The sequence below is a fragment of the Maniola jurtina genome, chromosome 2 (assembly GCF_905333055.1).
Source record: "Maniola jurtina chromosome 2, ilManJurt1.1, whole genome shotgun sequence".
Lineage (NCBI taxonomy): Eukaryota > Metazoa > Arthropoda > Insecta > Lepidoptera > Nymphalidae > Maniola > Maniola jurtina.
This window is the reverse complement of record NC_060030.1, coordinates 4,580,061-4,600,435: the sequence shown is the minus strand read 5'-3', so window position 1 is coordinate 4,600,435 and position 20,375 is coordinate 4,580,061. Positions and strand designations below refer to the sequence as shown.

At 34.7% G+C, this 20,375-nt stretch overlaps 2 protein-coding genes and 1 long non-coding RNA gene across 4 annotated transcripts; 1 reads left to right on the top strand and 2 right to left on the bottom strand.

Annotated features, from left to right (window-relative positions):
* Nucleotides 1–1,546: 1,546 nt before the first annotated feature.
* On the top strand, nucleotides 1,547–9,376 carry LOC123875749 (alkaline ceramidase). Of its 2 annotated transcripts, XM_045921794.1 has the most exons (7): nucleotides 1,547–1,916; nucleotides 2,608–2,764; nucleotides 3,436–3,535; nucleotides 7,038–7,175; nucleotides 7,504–7,906; nucleotides 8,035–8,546; nucleotides 8,578–9,367. In XM_045921794.1, the coding sequence occupies exons 1-5, from the start codon at nucleotides 1,824–1,826 to the stop codon at nucleotides 7,823–7,825; spliced, it is 810 nt and encodes a 269-aa protein (XP_045777750.1). In that variant the 5' UTR covers nucleotides 1,547–1,823; the 3' UTR covers nucleotides 7,826–7,906; nucleotides 8,035–8,546; nucleotides 8,578–9,367. The 2 variants fall into 2 exon arrangements, with proteins under 2 accessions (XP_045777750.1, XP_045777742.1); XM_045921786.1 differs by having other exon boundaries at nucleotides 7,504–8,546; nucleotides 8,578–9,376.
* On the bottom strand, nucleotides 9,237–15,211 carry LOC123875792. The gene is made up of 2 exons (XR_006798220.1): nucleotides 14,912–15,211; nucleotides 9,237–9,388 (listed from the first exon to the last, which is right to left on the bottom strand). It is a non-coding gene; the product is annotated as an uncharacterized LOC123875792 (long non-coding RNA).
* A 997-nt stretch (nucleotides 15,212–16,208) lies between these two features.
* LOC123877949 (6-pyruvoyl tetrahydrobiopterin synthase) lies at nucleotides 16,209–18,121 on the bottom strand. The gene is made up of 4 exons (XM_045924893.1): nucleotides 17,888–18,121; nucleotides 17,567–17,646; nucleotides 17,056–17,201; nucleotides 16,209–16,481 (listed from the first exon to the last, which is right to left on the bottom strand). The coding sequence occupies exons 1-4, from the start codon at nucleotides 17,953–17,955 to the stop codon at nucleotides 16,275–16,277; spliced, it is 501 nt and encodes a 166-aa protein (XP_045780849.1). The 5' UTR covers nucleotides 17,956–18,121; the 3' UTR covers nucleotides 16,209–16,274.
* Nucleotides 18,122–20,375: the final 2,254 nt, after the last annotated feature.

Sequence of the window (20,375 nt, the reverse complement as noted above, 5' to 3'; positions counted from 1 at the left end):
AAAGTGCAAACTAATATCTTCTTATTACCGATAGAACCTACCTATCTACTGAGGTTATGCTTTTATCACAATACCTATTACCTAGGCAGAAGGCAGATATCTGTGGTATAAAAGAACCTACTCGATTAATAAAATTGCAACTATCTATTCAATATACGTTTGCTATTATGTTGTAAATAATTATTATTCTCAAACCAAACAACGATTTATTTAGCCGCGAATTGAACCTGGGACTGTATTGGGTGAAGGTATAAAAAAAATAAAAATACGTCATACGTGTTGCGTTTTGCAGCGCAATGTGGAGTTGTTTGGGTGGACTTTAGATACTTTGGTTTGGATCATTTTATTAAATTCGAATTATGGTAGCCGGAAAACGACTTGAGCAAAAAGACGCGTAGTAGTGACCTCAGAATAAGCAAATGGCTCTTTCAAAATTAATGTAGTAACTAGTGGGAGAAAATTAGCACATCGCGGGAAAACAGTAGACCGTCCCTAGGTACTTAGTTAATCTACGGCGGGAAACAAAAGGCTGATCAACAATTCCTGTCAGTGGCAGTGGATCAACCAGTCTCATCCTCCCACACGGTTTTTTGGTCTCTGGCAGACCGCAAAAGAGACGTACAATGGATATTGCGCATATTAGCCAAATATTATGTCTGTTGCGAATTATTGTACTAATTAAATAGTTGATATTACGTATTGAAAATTATTATTTAAATTGAATGAGTTTTGTACAGTAGGTATGTGTGATTTGGAACGTAATCTCGTATGTAAGTTTTGTCATTGGTTGGTCTGTAGCTATGGTGTGTGACGTCACTGCGAGAGTTGTGCTGTGTTCTTGATTCCTTTGATATCGGTATTATTTTACAGGTTTAAGAAAAAAATTGGTGCTTTTGTTTTTTACATATTATTTATTTAACAAAGCATAGATGGACAGGTTTTCAGAAATTAGAAGATCGCAAATAAACTGATAACAAACGTCACTTGTTACTTTACGCTACGTTGTCATTTTTACAAAAAATTCAAAGCGCTTCGTTTTAAGTGAAATATTCCATATTAAACTAAAAATATGTCTGAAAGGATTTTAAGATGTGCCAGAAAAATTACAACATGTATGTTGTAAGCACGTACTACTTAGGTACACAAAATATTATATTATAAAAATAATAATATCGATAGTAAAATATCGACCTTTTGTATCTCTAAGCAGATAAATTTATGACAAATAACATTGACGCTTCGTCTGTGTTGGTGTTGGCTGGCGGGCGTGCTCTGCCTTTTTGGAGTGTTTTTTTTTTGTTAAAACTGACTGGAAAGCGCTCTAAGGGGGTGCCGTGCGTATGTCGGCGAGCGCCGGCACAGACGGGGTCCATACTTGTATAGTTTAACTAACTTGTTACAAATAATTACTACAAACTTGACATTGGCTAATCTTTGTAAAGCCAGACGAGAAAGAAAAAAAAAATCACATTGACAATTGACAACTACGCTACTGACGTTTCTATAGTATAATCTGTGGTAAAATGTATGGTTTTGCAACACAACTCAACTCTGAAGTCTCAACATTCCTAATTCCTAAAATCCTTTTCACTGAAGACTCATGTTTCTATTGTTGTACTAAAGAAATCCATAACTTAAATTAGCCCTCGGAACTTGAATCTAAATTATAAAGTGATTTCACACAAAAAATCTATCAAAGAAACCGGGGCTGCTCTTCAAGAGTATGAGTTTACTACAGTATTGGTGAATTTGCTTCCTCTGTTAAAATTTTTCATCGAAACGATCTTATACGCCGCTTGTAAACAAAGAAATTGGGACAGAAAATGTGGTCGCACTTAGAACGTGGCAGCTCGCCAGTGGATTGGTGTGAATCAAACTACTCTATATCCCCTGTTATTGCCGAATTCGTTAACACTGTAAGTATTAACTTCCTTTTGATATTATTTTATTGGTCTCTAATATTCCTAGTTTAGGGGGCCAAGATTCTACATTGTGTAACTGTGATAAGTGAGTAGGTAAATAGGTATTTCATTTTATCACTGACTTATACTTAAGGTCTTATTATATATTTTATGGGAGGCTCTTACATTTCTTTTAATATACTGTGTATGCCAGAGAAAGAGGCTATAACTTTGGATGATCAGATAATATGTGTGAAATAAAACCTACACCCTGATAGCTCCTCCTGGATCGCATATTGTCTCTTACTGCTTGCTTTGCTCTCCCTTTGCCTTCCCTCTTCTGCCTTCAAGTAATCATAGCTGAACACCAAACCTGATATCAATAAATTAATTAAGAGGTCACTAAAAAAGAGGAGGGATTAAATTTGTCGAAGAAGAGGTCATTGGTATAATTTGTAGAAAAACCTGTTTTGTTATAATATTATTCGTAATACTTATATACCTTGTTATGTAATTAGGTTTTCATATATTATTTTGTATTAACATAATTTAAAAAATGCCTAGGTAATACATATAGATAATAGTTTAATGAATAATTTCATTTTTAAACATTTTTTTCCAGAGTGAAACTTTGAATCAATTTGTAAGTTTAGTAAATTATTTTTACTTTTTGATATATTTTTTATTTATGTAAATATTGTTACAGATCAGCAATGTCTTATTTCTCTTGTTGCCACCAGTGTTAATACACTTGTTCCAAGAATATTCCAAATTTGTTAACCCAGGTATAAATGTACTATGGGTACTCTTGATGGTTGTTGGAATGAGCTCAGCTTATTTTCACGCTACACTGAGCTTAGTTGGTAAGTGAAAAAAAAATTATCCATTCATAATATTATTATAAATGCGAAAGAATGCTCGTTTGCCTGTCTGGTAGTTTTTCACAGCTCATCCGTTTAATCCATTTCGATGTCTGGTACAGGGATATCTTGCATCCCAGCTTTTAGTCCCAGAAAATCAATAAGTTCCCATTGGATTTTTAGAAATCTAAACCACTCAGAAAAATTTGTGGATATCATCTATTTGGTACAAACATAACTTGCATCCTAGAGAAAGATACAGGCTATTTTTATCCTGAAAAATCAAAGAATTCCTACAGGAATTTTAAAAAACTGATTTACGCAAACAAAGTCACAGGCATCATCTAGTAAATTTATAAGTATGATAAGTTTTTATAAAAATAAACTTCGTTGTTGCACAGTTATAGATATGTAACTATTACATTAAACTGCTGACTAATTAGACTGACGCTTAATAATGAATTATTTTCCACCACATAATATGTACTTCCACCATTTTGTGTAGTTAACTATGCATCTCATGTCTAGATTGAATTCATTATTTAAAATATTAGGTATCTTTTTACCATTAATAAAATTAGTAAAATAAAAAAACCCATAAATTGTTAAGACAAGCTGTTGTGGACAGTTGTCTGTTCATTTGTATTTTACTGATTCATGTTTGTTATTTTTAGGGCAACTTTTGGATGAGCTGGCAATTTTATGGGTATTCATGGCTGCTTTTGCAATGTTCTTCCCCAAGAGATATTTTCCCAAATTCCTAGGAGGGAATAGGTAAGTTTTATTTATATATCTATTTATTTCTGGACCTACAAACTATGTAAGAAAAAGAAGTAAAATTTAAAATGGTTGACAAGGAAACAGTTATCTCTATAAGATATCTCTACCAGTATCCTTGAGCAGTGGGAGAGCTTGTAAGGGTTCTAGTAGCAGAGATATTAGGTTATGTAAAGGTAAAGTTGAGCAGTTAAAGTTAAGAAAGACCTAATGTTTACCTAGCTGATGCCAGTGACTTCGTGTGGATATGGGTTTTTAAAAAACCCGTAGGTACTCTTTAATTTTCCGGGACAAAAAGTACCCTATGTGTTAATCCAAAGTATAATCTATCTCCATTCTTAATTTCAGCCAAATCTATCCAGCATTTTTTTCGTGAAAGAGTAACAAACATACACACATACACCCAAACATTCGCCATTATAATATTAGTGTGATAGTATAACATAAGTACATTATTTGATTGTTATAATATGTGTTGGTTAGTGATAAAGAAGTATCTAGAATATCTTGACAAACAATACATAATTATTAATTATATTATGTTCAAACTTAGTTCACATAATAGAGGTCAGAGTCAGTGTCACAACTCACATCGTCATACTTAAATTCATTCGCCTTTCCAGCATTAAGTAGCAGGGGCCATAGCGAATTTCTCTTAACTACTGATTTCATTGTTCATTGAGATCTAAGTTAAAATTAAGCTTATTGTTCCTTTGTTTGCTATATATAAACTACGAAAACAGAATAAAACAGAATAACAGTTATTCGTAACGCATGAAAAAATTAAATGCCGTTTTCTTTTATTATAGCGCTTAACCTTCGCAGTTCTGTGTCTAGTGATAATGACTATAGAGCATGAATTAACGCTCTTAGTCATGGTGTACTAACACGAGTATGGTATTCAGTAATTTGCGTTGCGAGTTGCCGGCACGCTTATTGCCAATCCCGCCTTTGTTTCTACATCAACCTAATTAACGCTATCACGAATGCGGCAACTTCATATCATTAATGTACTCATCGTAAAAAATTACCTCGGATATCATCATCATCATCATCATCATTATCAACCGATAGACACCGGTTTTTTAAGAGAAACCTTTTCATTCCCCTAAGGGTGCCTTTCCACCAGAGATGTGCTATGCAGCTATGCTACGAAGATGTGAAATCTACGCTACGAAAATATGTGACCGTTTCCACCAATACTAAGCTACGTAGCTGTGCGAGGAGGATGCGCTATGAAGATGCGCCGCCGCAAAGCAGCTGCGCAAGAAAGATGCGCAGCTCGAGCTATGCGATGTATCGATACATCGCATATCGGGGAAGCGGTGAGATCGACGCGGTGAGGAGAGAGGCGCTCACGCGTCCTGCCGTGCTTGCACATAGCTACACCTCTCGCGACGGCTCATACCAGGCATCCATAGCACGCATTCATAGCACGCAACCCTTCCATATAAAACATATCTTAGTTGAATCTGTTTCCACCAGTGCTAAGTTATGTGCACCAATGAACATGATTGGTGGATATCAAACGCATCCATAGCAACGTAGCATAGAACATCTCCGGTGGAAAAGCAGCCTAAATTCTTTCTTTCTTTCTCCAACCTCGCTTCATGAAGCCCTCGGCAACCTGGGCGGACTACTCGGCTTCTGGAGCGAGCTTGGATGGCTGGAGTGAAGACTTCGGCGGCGAGGGGCAACGTACGCACAACAGCCGGAAACGTTTAAGTGCGGAAACCAGCCCAGAAACAAAGATCACCTAAGTCTTCCAAGATATTAAAAAATGTGCAAATCAAATAACAATCTAAAAACGAGCAAAACTGAACCATATAGAATATCATCATTTAAAAAAAATACTTACTTGCTTCTTCCCTGCCCATGATTTTGCTTATCTCTATTGACACGAAGCTAATATGGAGAAATAGCTGACGCCCGCGACTTCGTGCGCGTGAATTTAGGTTTTCGAAATCCCGTGGGAACTCTTTGATTTCCGGGATAAAAAGTAGCCTATGTGCTAATCTAGGATATTATCTATCTCCATTCTGAATTTCAGCCAAATCCGTCCAGTGGTTTTTGCGAGTAATAAACATACACACACATACATACACACAAACTTTCGCCTTTATAATAAACTGGCGACCCGCCCCGGCTTCGCACAGGTGGACATTTATTTTTTCTATTTTCCGGGATAAAATATAACCTATACGGATTCGGAGGAATCCCTCTAAGTAATGGTAAAAGAAATTTTGAAATCGGTCCAGTAGTTTTTGAGCCTATTCAATACAAACATACAAAAATACAAAGGTTTCGTCTTTATAATATTAGTATAGAAGTATAGATTAGTGTGATACATCTGTTATATGCATAGGGGTTCTTTAGATATTGGAAATAAAATGTGATTTGTATTATTTTTAAGACTATAACAAATGCGCTACAATACAATATGCATACCTAGCTTATATACGAGTAAGTAAAACGTGCCTTTGTTTTGAAAACATTGTCGAATGGCTCAACATCCAGTGCATAAGTACCTACTGCGTGCTAAATTATATTAGGTATCGTGATAATTGCTACTGATTTGTTTTTATTTTATTTATCCTTCGAATTAGTTGCCACACAAAGGCTGATAAGGCGTTCCAATTATCACTGATCATAGGAAATTATTTCATGATTTGTTTTTAATTAATGCTTAACTAATCTATAAAATAAGAATACTTATACCTATTTATTTTAAATTTTAATTTGTGTCAAAAGCTTCAAAACTATACCTACAACTGAATGTACTTATTTATCGAGCATCCCCATTGCCCAATTTTCAGTTGCAACTTGCGACGGATTTGTTTCTCCTATCAGTTTTTAATAAATCTGTCAGTCAGTTTTTATCATTTTATTAATTTCATTATCGCTAGCTAAGTACCTACCGTGGTTATAAGATAGATAAATATCTAATAGGTATTGATTCAGTATATACCTGTCCTACCTATTTATAATAATAAATTAATCTCGTACCTAAATAAAACCAAAAAAAAAAAACTTTGATAATAGAAGGTCACATTAACTGATTTGACATGAAATGAAAGCCATGGGAATAGAATCGAACCCAAAAATAAACTTTTGATTTCCCAGGACAAAAGTAGCCTATCCGTAATAGCCCGTCCCCGGGATGCAACGTGTTTCTGTATCACGTAAAAACATTCAAACAGATGATCCTTTAAAAATCCCGAGGGGTCACCAGGATTTAGGAATGCGATTTCTTGCAGCAACAGGGTTGAGTTGGGTCCGCGAGGTTAACGACAAAGTCTTTACTTGTACAGATATCTTCAATATCAAACAATTTATAACCGACAGTTTCTAAATCCCATCAGTTTTGGGCGGTCAGGTCCCCTGCAGCATCAGGATTGAGGAGTTGGAATCCAAATTTTTTATTAAACAATTTCGAAGTTACAGACAGACACTTTAATTTTATTTATTAGTACAGATGATCCTGTTTTGTTAATTTCAGGAGGAAGCTGGCTTTCTATTCTAGTTTATTTTCCGTGGTGTCTACTGGCTTCCTGGTCATGCATCCGAAAGCTAACGCGTTCGCTCTGATGACTCTCGCCTTGCCAGCTATCGGGTTTTTATGCAAAGAATTAAATAGGTGCGTATAAATTAGTAAATTACTGGTATAATTGTATCCTTCTAGTTCTGGTGTTCATGAGCATGACAAAGCCATGATAGCCTAGCGGTTAAGACATCCGCCTCCTATTCGGTAGGTCGGGTGTTCAATTTCGGGCACGCACCTCGAATTTTTCCGAGTTATGTGCAATTTAAGCAATTAAATATCACTAGCTTCAAAGGTGTTTATTGCTATTATTTAAAAAAAAAAACAGCCAAGTGCAAGACAGACAAAGTGATCCTATAAGGGTTCTGTTTTTCCTTTTGAAGTATGGAACCCTAAAAAACTAAAATTGTTTTTTATGTTCCAGAGTTAAATGCGCTCGTGTCTACAGGCTGGGTCTGCGGTGCGTAGGAGTTTGTTTCTTAGCAATATTTTCCTGGATCATAGACAGACTGTTCTGCGAGGCTTGGCTGTCCATAGACTTCCCATACATGCACGGTGTGTGGCACGTTCTTATATTCATCGCGAGCTACACTGCTCTTGTTCTTTTTGCTTACTTCAACGTGTCCGAGGAGCGGCCCGAACAAAAGCCTCAACTAAGGTACTGGCCACGAAACGATTTCGAATTGGGTATCCCATACATTACTATCAAGCATCCGTGCAAAAAGGACAGACATTTAGCTATCTAAATGTTAAAAAGTATTTACGAAATTATAAATATTGACAGATAAAATAGTATGACGTGCGAGTTGAACGCCATCAGGACCGAAGTTTTTGGATATCGGCCAATTTAAATTACGAGCAATGCTAGTGTGTATAATGTGTAGACAAATCTGTGTATCCTCCTTATTTTAACTACGTCACTAACCATTATCACACTGCTAGCGCTTTTCTCAAGATGGCAAAATCACGTGCTGTATAATATTCATACACAAATTATGAATGTATTAGTGGCAGCTGAATTTGCTGCATGGGTTGGATTTGATTTTTAGATAAATTAAGGTTTTTCCGATTTGGTTTTTATGACCAAGTGTTAGGTTTAATAATAAAATCGTCTTACATATTTAGGAAACTTAACTCGATGTTATCATAAACATAATGTACAATGTAGGGCTCTACCATAAACTGGAATTTAGTGTCGAACAGACAACTGATGTATTATCTTCAAATAACACTTATCTTAATCTATATTCTATAGACCAGGTTCAATGTACATATACCTAATAAGATCTCTAAATTATTATTTATGATGGGATATTCCAATATGATCTTAAAATATGATTGAACTGTAATATCATATTTTGAACAGTCAGGAGCTTGCCTTAGCGCAAAATAAGTGAAATAGAATATAATACTGTTCTTTACTATTGCTTTTTCTCGAGAATCAAATTTTAGTTCTTCGTAAAGATAGTATAACACAATCGAAGAACTACGTAATTAGAGACCTAGTGTCTCTGATCACGTAGTTCTTCGATATAATTAAAGCAAAATTACCTCGACAATCACTTTCCGAATAAATTATGTAGGTACCGGAATGTAAAACTTTGACAAACAATTTTATATGTATAAAATAGAAGCTATATTTAATTATATAATAGGAATTAAAAGTATCTCCCAAATATATAAGAAATCACCGCCGAAATTTCGATAAGAGCTAATCAATAATATTATCGTCGCCGATATCGATATTCCGGCCAGATTTTTTTTATCTGACAGGGATATATTTTGTACAAAAGACAATAGGTATTTTATGGCATTTTGGAAAGAGATGTTTAAGTTTGTGACCCGTAAAGGAGTGCCAATCTGTGATGTTAAGACTATTCAGTAAAGATGTGCAATGTGTAGTATTAAATTATTGATATGTGATGAATCATGAATATTTCATTAGCATAGTAATTATTATATTTAGTTTGCAACAAGGTTTGTAGTTTCACTGGAAAATTACACCTACGATTACCTATCTATCCATGGTTGAGTCCAGTGAAACTATGTACTGCTTTCTACATTTTTTGTTATATTTTAAATCTTATTTTATTTTATAATCAGTCATTTATGACGCTTTTATTATATATTATGTTTTTTATTTCCATTGTATTTTTATAATGAAATGTAAAAAAGAAGTAGCTTAGAAAGCCATATCTACATATTTAAATATTATTGTGATTTGTAATGTTAATTATTTACCTGAAATATTTAAGTACTAAGGGAATTTTGTGAAATGATAATTTGTGTTTTAAGTGGATATTAAATAACTTGACCGTAACTGGAAGCTTTATATTGAGAGTAGCATTTCCGTTTCCGTCGATTTCATGCCAGTTTTCGTACTTTTATTGATGTCATATCCGGTTTTGTGGCGCCACCTGGCGGGGTCGCGCTCAAAGTTTTCGTAAATTGCTCAGCGCGGCGATGGCTTCATTGGCGTTTTGTTTGCCGTCGAAGCAACTTGCAATCAGTCAACACGAAACGTTGCAAGATATTTTATTTTATTGTGTGGTACTTTATAAAGTGAATTTGGTGAATAATTCGCAGTAAGTACTTATTTTTAATTTATATTACATTATGTAAAATGTAAAATATAATAATATGTACGTGATCAATATTTTTAACGGTTTGTCCGTTCGGATCACAATACTTTATATTTATTTGCCAGAAGGTAGTTATTAAAAACCTTTCGTACTTGAGACGATGTAACAATTAGAAACCGATTATTAGAAATGAATTTCAAATATTTGAAAATAATATTATTAGCTAAAATTTACCTTTTAAGTCTGTTACAATATGCTCATTTTATTGAGAGGGTACATGACGATAGTTATGACCCCGATTGCATTTTGAAATGAATCCTCTCGGAATTATACGAGAAATTCTTTTATGATTATGATATATCTTTTCTAGTTATTGTTATTGTTAATTCAAATTGTTACATCGAATAGTAATGAAATTACAGGCAACCTTTATAAAAATAAAAATATCACACCTGACGATCATCAGGATGAAATCGAATAACAAAGTTCGTGTTTAGATTTTACTTTCAACAGGTTCTAACCATTAATTAACCAGGTTCCAGGTTTTTCAGGTTTAGCTAGCGCATCTTGGTTTTTACGTGTACCTACACAGTACATTAAAAAGTCTTTGATAAAACTCAAGGTTCATAGACCTAGAAACAAACAAAGAGGTAAAAAAGTATGATACCTTGCAATTTCTAGCAGATAAAGCTTATGCAGCTATCACATACTGCATAAACAAAAATAATATTAAATTAACTAAAATATTGACTGAAATCAATAATCAGACTTCGTCGGGTCTTTCCACAATTAGTGGGTAGCTACAGCATAGAAGGTATTGCGATGCGCTGCGAAATTATCACAAGCCAGGTGGGTCTTTTGGTTACATCCATATGGGAAAAAACGAGTGGAGTTTATTAATATTTTTTGGGTCGAAAAGAACACATTTATTCAGTCAAAAGCTAAGCAATTATTATTAGTCCGCTGCCTCTCGCGGGGGCAAGGCATTGAAAATGTTACCGTTCCATCGCATGGAACTTTTTTGGCATACACTATGGTAAATTATTTTGACGATTCAAAAGCAATTGCAAAAGTGTATTTGAATAAAGATAAGAGAAATTTATTTGACCCAGCAATAAATAGAAAACACAGTGAACGCGTTCGCCGCTTCACAAGCACAGAAAATTATAATTGTTGCCGTTCCATCGCGTGGAACTACTCGACATGCACATTGCTTTTCTGAAAAATGGTCACCCGCCCCTCGTAGGGGCCATGCATTTCAAATGTTACCATTTCAATACATAGAGCTGCCATGACTACCTTTGCCGTGCATTGAGCCTATTCAAATATAAGCTCGAATATCTGGGGCATATAATGCGGAACTCAAAATATGACCTGCTGCAGCTCATAATGCAAGGGAAAATAAAGGGCAGGCGTAGACCTGGCCGTAGACGAACATCCTGGCTCAAAAACCTTCGCCAGTGGTTTAACATGAGTACGAGGTCACTGTTTAGAGCAGCGGTGAACAAGATCCAGTTAGCCTTAATGATTGCCAACCTCCGATAGGAGACGGCACTAGAAGAAGAAGAAGAAGAGCCTATTCAATGATCAATATTATCCACTCTCGTGGGTTGGATACCAGTATGATCAATATCATTCAACCTTCGCAGGGTTGATCCTAACATGAGCAATATTATAACACCCTCGCGGGGTGGATACCAGTATGCTCAATATCATCCACCCTCGCGGGGTGGATGCTAGTTTGAGCAATCTCATACACCCTCACGGTGTGAATACCAGTATGATCAATATCATCCACCCTCGCGGGGTGGATGCCAACATGATCTATATCATACACCCTCGCGGGGTGGAAACGAACATACCGGTAATATCTACAAAGGTCATCTAAAAAGTTCTTATCGTTTCTCAATCAGGACTGGCGGTCCAAAAAGGTAAGTAAGCCACAGCATGATTATTTGCACCCGGATTCTCCAAGACAAATCAGAGAAACTAAACCGACCTCGTTCCAAGCAGGTTATTTAGTGCACTGTCTTTCGCAATGAAAGAAAATAGAGGCACCAGAGGTTATACAAAGGTTATTTCAATGGTATCGCATACCAACATTTAAAAAGCCACCTATTGTTTTTCCCAAGGAACTGTATGCAATAGTGCGTAAAATGAATCATGAAGCTTGCACCGCACGCCAAGCTTCCTTTTCACCTTGTTTCTGGTACCGAACTCCGAAGTGTCATCCCGACCAAGATCACATCTTAGAGTACGAAACAACTATGTATGTTATGGCAGAACATTTCATTTTGATAAACATGCAAAGTCTGTCTTCATGTAGTGAAACAGTCTTGTGTCAGTGCTTCTTATTGAGGCCATACGGGAAAGTTAGATAGATTAGATGATAACCTAGGTACCTGCCGTTCGGACTAACCACGGTGTCTACGGGTGATATTAAGAGAATGGTGAAATATGAGTCCTATTTTACTTAATCGACTTGTCATAGCAAGTTAAGGCAAGTACATGCTAAATGTACAAGAGACTTAATACATGTACATTTTTTACATGCATTAAGTTAATATCTACTACAGTTGAACTTACTGTTTTTGTTTAAAATTTGAGAATTGGTTCTTTGACCACAAAAGAGTGAGTCTAACTATTTAGAAATACTATGGAGACCCTAGAAAATGCCTCCAAAGAGGGCTGTTGGATGTAAGAACAGTTAGAAACGCTAGTTAACAAACCAATGTCCGCTGGATAATCCAAGATCTATCCAATACTGGTAGATCACTATTATCATTCGTTAGACGTCCACAGCTGGACATAGGTCTCATAAAGAGACTACCACATGCCACGTGATTACACTGCATGAATCCAGCGGATCCCTGCGACTCGTTAAATGTCGTCTATCCATCAAGTGGCGATCTCCACGCTGCACTCCAAGCTGGCAGATGCGATAAATAAATTATAAGGGCTAAAGGAGAAATATTAGCTACCTCCACTAGTTCATGTTCTAGTAACAGATGCTTCATCTATCATGCTCTTTGACAGGAAAGGAACAAATGCTTTACTCTTATCAAAATGATAGTCTAATTTACCCTTCAGAAGCTTCAAGAAGGCTCACTTCTTACGCCTTAGTTCAAGTCTCATTCGAAGTAACGACGAGACGTTACTCTCTCATTTACTAAGAAAAAGAGGAATGATGTTCATTCTTTCATTCATTCATTTGTTAATAAAGCATATTTACAAGGTTTAAGGATGTTGTTATCCTTATTGAATAAAACATTCCAGATACTGGAATTATGGCTTGACAAATACACCATAGCATACAATATTATATCCGGTATGTATAGTAATCATGTAAATAATTTGTATCTAATGTCATAGCCAACCTCCCAGAGTGGCAATACGAGCTTGTGAGGAAATAATATTTGCAAAGTGGGTAATCCTGGAGGTCGATCTATTCACCTCGGAGAAATCATTCGAAGCACACAACTATGCACTCTTAGATTTGATGGACCATCAAGTCCTGTTTCATGATGCTGTATCTCATGAAAGTTTCCATTGGCATAGTTGGTTTACGCCATTATTTTCAATTCTTCGTCTTGACTCTTGACCCATCTCAATTGGTCAAAAGGAATATTTTTTGAATAGTTGATTTAGTTTATATAATTTACTCCGATCGAAAGTGTTTGGCGGGCCTCGACCGTTTATATAAAACAGAGCCTCATTGACTCGCAATGGGTCTGTCATTGTCTTAAGAAGTCTAGAAATAATGAGTGGTCCTATACTTTAGACACATAAAACCTAAGCAGTAAATCACTGCTTAGTTTCAAGCGGAAATCTATCTTGAAACTATTGAATAAGCTTGAAAACGTTGATCTTCATGGTCTTTAAAGAAAAATATTGATACGAACCTAAAGTATCACAATTAGCACCAGTTTTGGCACATAATATAAATGACAAAATTTAGAATTTTCAGTCCTCTTACACGAATCTGTAATTGGATCTGTTATTGGATGTATGAAATAAAAGTCAAGTAATGTTTGTTAATGCGCGTGTTTTATATGTGCTATATTAATGAATAAAAGCAAATTCACTCAATGATGTATTCATATCCAAGCATGTTTTAAAATCGATTTCTTCAGAAAGATTTGAAATCCACCCGTTTGGGGTGCTAATAATAACTTATTACTTAACTAATCATTTGTAATATCTGCGTTTTTATTACTGCTTACTATTCAGATAACTTCATATTGCATCAAAATCGTACCTTAGAACGAATGATGTGTATTTAATAAAATTTGATGATTATAAAATTAAAATCTGACATTTGCCCTAAGTTCGGCTCAAAATCTGAAATAGACAACCAATCAGAAATTGCCTGTAATAGGAATAGTCATAACGGGTATCTTTACCCTCTTTTTGGATTTATATGTGTAATTGGTAATTAATTATTGAACGACAGAGTATGATATGCTACAAAATATAATGCTCTATATTTTATAATGGTTAACGGATTAAACGTGCCTCTCGTACAGTAGGTATAGCAGACTGGGTAAAAACCTTTTTGAAAGAAGCAAGCATATCTGCTACTTCTAGTAGCATACACTCAACTCAGGGAAAATCATTCTTATGATGAGATGGCCCATGAAAATTAGCAGTCAGCTAATACATTTCAAAATTTTTCTAAATGTAAAGTGATTGAAGGCAATGTACTTAGTCCAGGTGGTATCGCTCAACTAACTATTCTTCAGTTCTATGACTGATAGTTAAAATTCTTTTCTTTATTGATTTTGTATTCAAATAAACAAAATTTTGTTTATGGAAAAGGAACATAAAATCATATAAGTACTCATTAGGGTACAAATGTTATCACATTGGCGTAGAATTCTAATATCTATTATGTGGCGTCACCAGGCGAAAACAAACAGGGTCTCAATATAAAGCTTCCAGTTACGGTCAAGTTATTTAATAGTAGCGTTTTACCTGAAAATAAAACGCATATTAAAATACTTACCTCACTGGAAGCTTTCAGTAATTCCTGCCTGGTGATATTGAGCCAATGAAGCCATCGCCGCGCTGAGCAATTTACGAAAACTTTGAGCGCGACCCCGCCAGGTGGCGCCACAAAACCGGATATGACATCAATAAAAGTACGAAAACTGGCATGAAATCGACGGAAACGGAAATGCTACTCTCAATATAAAGCTTCCAGTGAGGTAAGTATTTTAATATGCGTTTTATTTTCAGGTAAAACGCTACTAATAATAAAAAGCTCAAGCATGTATACAAAATAAATGTTAGTTGATTTCACTGAAATATGAATTACTATACTTTTTGAGTAGGTAATTTCAGTTTTCTATTCAGAAAAGATATTTTGTCTGTGTTGCTAATAATAATTCTTAATATTATTTGTGGTATATATTACAAAATAAAAATAATATTAACTATTAACTGTCTACATGTGGTAGTAAAAATAATGGTTTTTTTTTGTATTCTAATTTGCAATGTAGCGACCTATGTAAAAATTTAAATACTTAATTTGGTGAATAAAGGCTTGAGTTTGAATTGGCACTTTTATTTTTAAAATCCCATGATTATCTTTACAACTTGTTTTAATTTTTTTATTTTTAATACCCTAGACCCTAACAACCTCCCTGGTGGTGTAGTGGCTGGTTTAGGTATTCCGTATTAGTGTATCTACTATCTATGGCTAGTTCTCAATTCCCACCTAACCTGCAGATGCAGGCCGTCAAGTGATTTAACCTTCTGGTCTGGTTATGATGCCATCTAGAATGCGATTAGTGGTTTAATAAAACTGCCTCCAGGTTAGCCCATATCCATCTTAAGCCTGTACTTACCAAGTCAGATTGCAATCGAGGACTTAAACTTGTCATAGAAAAAAAAATTATGAGGGCTCTCTCCGTCACTCGTTTCATACAAACGTAGTTCCAATTTCATTTGAATATTAAGCAACCAAAGTCCATGAAATTTTGCAGACATATTCTAGAAACTAATATCTATGTCTGTGGTTTTCCAGATTTCTGTTAAAATATTCGGTTTCAAAGTTACGCGGTCTTAAAAAATTTCATACAAATCTTTGAGCCCCTGTAATTTTAAAACTACATATTTTTAGAAAAATCTAAAACACCACAGACACAGATATTAGTTTCTAGAATATGTCTGCAAAATTTCATGGACTTTGGTTGCTTAATATTCAAATGAACACAGCAAATAAAGCTCTATTATTGCAATATTTTTAATTCAATATAAAAAACAGATTATGGAAATATTATTTATTTCGTTTGTGTAACATTATACAAGCAAGTATTTGGGTCTTATCAATAAAAAAATATAGCAGCAGTCATGACCTTAAGTTATCTTAAGTACATAATCAATACGAGATTTCAGTGGATAAATTGTAAAATTACTCTATAAATATTACATATTATTTTCTATTTAACTTATTAGTAGTCATCATGGGTACATTCCATTTTAAAACTTAATAATAAACATTAAAAATATAAGAATGGAATGTAGCTAAACAAAAGCAGCAATATGAAATGTACAAAATATTTGAATATTTCATTTATCTTAAATTCAAGGAACATTTATTTGTCAAAATCTAATCAGAATCTGAAGAAACATCATGGTGGTTAGAATGTAGTGCTGCCGAATTAAATTTCTTCCTAGGATACGTAGAGCCACCTCGATACACTACATGGTTCTTCTCAGTTTCTAATATTTTAACTTCATGTAGCAACTGTGGCTTGTCCATAATTTTTTGAAGTTGATCCCAAATAAATATTGCTAAGTTCTCTGTTGTGCTTACCTGAGGACAGTGAAAAAATTACTTATTTTATTTCATCATCATCACGATCCACCATCGCCGGCGCACTACAGAGTACGGGTCTATTAGTATGAGAAGGGTTCGGCTATAATCCACCAAGCTGGCAAAGTGTGGTTGGCAGATATCATATTTACTTATTTTATGCCATTTCAAATCCACTATTTCATTAATCAAAGATGGATCAGTATTAAAATCCAACAATGTGCCAAACCATTTTGTCTAAATCAGTCCAATAATAGGTGAAGGGCAAGAATAAAGATTAAAATTTCATAATACTTTTGCGCGCCACTAATGACTTTTTTATTTTATTTGATAATTACCATAATTTAAAAGCATTTAAAATGTGATTAGTTTTCTCAATAACCACTCAAAGTTTAGGTATAATATAAGTATCCAATGTTCAATCTTTAGTCTTTAACATCAGTCGAGTAGCAGAAAGCAGCTGGATTCTTGCAGCATAAGATTGTGGTGTGTGGAAGCTCCTATAAGAGACCTATGTCCAGCGGTGGACATCTAATGGTTGATGATGATGATATCAAACCATTTATTAACTTACCACAGCTTTAAAGTATGGCACGTCTTGGTCCAAGTTTTTGTGATCAAGGGGGTCCATAATAGCTTGCTGCATGTACTGTTTGAGATCATGTACATTCATCACCATCCCAGTTTGGGGATCTACTGGCCCTTTTACTGTCACCAGAACTAAAAACAATTACATTATTAAACTACAAGACACTATTTTTGAAAAAATTCATAATGAATTCTTCAATACTATCCAGTAATCCGAACAATACACGAAGAATAATTTGCTCTTTTTAGCTATGTCTATGTCAACAAGAAGCTCATAGGCAATCTATCCCTTGAGTGAGTGAACCCTTTTCCCTTATTCTGAAAATACCCAAAACCTAATACCTATTGCATAAATCGATTATGTATTCTTTCTTTGAACAGCAGTTCTAACGTAATTTTTACATGAAGAATGAATTGCCATCTGTCCAATCTTCATGATCAGTCAAAATATTTAAGTGATTATTTGACCAATATCATTGAAAATATAATTTTCTTACCAACATAGTTGTGTCCATGCCCATTTGGATTATTGCATTTACCAAATAATTTTTTATTGTCTTCATCACTAAGAAATGGACTGCAAGAAAAAAATTAGACATTAATATTAGGAAATAAGGGACTATTTAAAAATTGATAACCTTATCATAGCATACATTTTTATCTATTCTAAACAAAGGGTTAGGAAGAGTCAAGCGGATACATTTTAGCACGTTTTTATTTTATGGCTATGCTTAATGACAAAATCTTAATGTTGTAATGACCCACATAACCAATATTAAGTGTAAATGTGAAATTCACTACCTATTGGATTAATTTACCTATGCAGCCTGTGGCAGGAGCTGAAAGTTTCTCGACGTGTAATAGACACGATTGGTAACGATGCCATTATGAAATTTAATAACAGCTTTTCAAACACGACTCAAATATTAGTAAAACTTAATTCAAACGAACTCTATTTAAAATAAAATTAAAGCAAAACTGAAAAACGGAAATAGCTAGAAAAAAATAGCAATTTATAAAAATTAGTAAGCCAATGACATCAATGACAGACAATCAGTCAATCAACATATCAAGACGTCAAATCCTACTCTATGGCAGTCAATAATAAAAACTCAGATAAAGAATAAAAATAAATGACGTCTGACTTTTTTTATTTAACTGGCTTTTAAGGCTTTTGGTCTTTTACAGCTCTGGGTTCTAGTTTTTTGAAGCTTTCGAAGTCTGACTGCAGATTATTCAGATTGAGTGAATGGACGAAGAGTAACAGGCTACTTTATATCCCGGAAATTGAAAGAGCTCCCACGGGATTTTTAAAAATCTCAATCCACGTAGAGTAAGTCGCAAGCATCTGTTAGTTTTGCTATACTTGGTCAAGGTGGTAAAAGCCTTAGAAGTGCTCTTTACATCCTTTCCGTAGATATAATAGGAAGGTTTAGGCACAGTCTGTTATATTAGATCGTAAAACTGTGGTGATTTACATAGACTTACAATTTTTTCGTGATTTATGTCATGTATGAAATTCAAGGAAATTCGTGGCATGGCACATAGTTCAATCAACTTGGCACTTGGCATAGAGATAGTATATAAACATTAGAGGTAGTCATAGGTTGTTGCCGCTCTTGTACATCCATTTGTCAACTAGATATTGTTATCTCGGTCTATTTCAGGGAACCTCCGTTCGGGTAAAAGCGATAGCTCATATAAGTCTGGCAACAACGCACTGTATGTGTAACTGGCGACAGTAGTTGTCAGCATTTGGAGACAAAACATTGGGATTTGATGCAGCGTTTTTATAAAATTTTAAAAATCACAAAAGTCTGGGTTAAAATTAAGATAAAAACTAAAAACCAAATGTGTGACGCTGTGTTTTGTGCCTCCAGATATAAGAAAGGAGGCGTCCAAGTTCCTGAATTGCCTTTTCATAGGTAAGTCTTTAATAACTATTTCATCGATACCAACCGCGATTTTTATTCCGAAAATCACTAAAAATTAAAGATTTACATGTTATAAGTGTAATTATCTCGTGTAATACTGACAAAAACCACGTTTTATAGCGTAATCTAATATTAATTTATGCATTATTTTAGGCTTCGTTTTTAGTGATGTGTACACACTTTATCGATAAAATCAAATTTGTCTTTTATCGTTTTAATAACATTTGCATACTTTTGTAGATTTCCAAAATGTCCTGTATTTAGAACTGCGTGGCTCAGGGCCATAAAACGAAAAAACTGGGAGCCAAAGGAATATTCTCGTCTATGCTCCAAACATTTCGAAGAGTCTTGTCAGTCGGTTCAATGTCTAGCTCTATAAAATTTTGTTGACCTAGAATTCTTGACGTTTAAAGAGCTTTCTATTTTATAATAGAGCAAGATCCCAGAAGCACCAGAACGTATTTACTTATTTTCTGAGAAATGGCCAATTTACAGGTATCAGCTGCTAAAGGTACATAATTAAAACATCTGAGTGTAGATTTTATGTATGTATATTTTACAGAAGATTGTAAATAATTAATATTCAATGCTGCCAGAAACTTTCCGTCTCAAAAAATAACATTGCAAGTACATAAAATATGTCTACGTTAATAGTAATAATACGTAATAAATTGATTTAAATTATTTGAAAAGTGTTTCATTTTACTTTTGTTTTTACTGAATATTTAATCGTCCGCGTGGATTTAGGTTTTTAAAAATCCCGTGAGTAATCTTTAATTTTCTGAAGTAAAAAGTTGTCAATTTCCAGAACGTAAGCTATCTCTGTACATACAAATCGGTACAACGGATGGGCTTTTAAGAATCCCATGGGAACTCTTTGATTTTTTCGGGATAAAAGTAGCCTATGCCCACTCTTAGAGTGTAAACTAACTCTGTACCAAATTTCATCAAAATCGGTTAAACTACTGGGCCGTGAAAAGCTAACAGACAGACTGAGATACACTTTCGTATTTATAATATTAGTATGGATAAGTATATATTGCACGTAGTCCGTCGTAGTAACATAGAAAATTAATTTTGATGTGGTATCGATATACCCAAATTCGCCGTCCCAGCCCTAGATGGTGCACACAGTGACAAAATGACTTACGCACACAAAAATAATTGACACGCATTTTCAGTTTATTATCGGTCCATAGTTATAATACGTCCATGGCACTTGGCAGTTGGAACAGTGACAAACCATTACTCTCGTTAGAGAGTAGTATGTTCCTTGCCATTACTCTTGCTCCGATCTAGTACCTACTCTGTGGTTTTTGTGATGTGATAACGTTAGTAGTGTAAGGTCTTTGGTGATAACTTTCCCAATTAA

What these genes read in the sequence shown, in the direction of transcription:
- LOC123877949 (XM_045924893.1), bottom strand. Translation starts at nt 17,955, where the DNA reads ATGGCATCGTTACCAATCGTGTCTATTACACGTCGAGAAACTTTCAGC. An exon ending in TCCTGCCACAGGCTGCATAG is followed by an intron (nt 17,647 to 17,887) that starts GTAAATTAATCC and finishes TTTTTCTTGCAG; the next exon opens with TCCATTTCTTAGTGATGAAG. An exon ending in GCATGGACACAACTATGTTG is followed by an intron (nt 17,202 to 17,566) that starts GTAAGAAAATTA and finishes AATTGTTTTTAG; the next exon opens with TTCTGGTGACAGTAAAAGGG.
- LOC123875749 (XM_045921786.1), top strand. Translation starts at nt 1,824, where the DNA reads ATGTGGTCGCACTTAGAACGTGGCAGCTCGCCAGTGGATTGGTGTGAA. An exon ending in AAATTCCTAGGAGGGAATAG is followed by an intron (nt 3,536 to 7,037) that starts GTAAGTTTTATT and finishes TGTTAATTTCAG; the next exon opens with GAGGAAGCTGGCTTTCTATT. An exon ending in TTATGCAAAGAATTAAATAG is followed by an intron (nt 7,176 to 7,503) that starts GTGCGTATAAAT and finishes TTTATGTTCCAG; the next exon opens with AGTTAAATGCGCTCGTGTCT.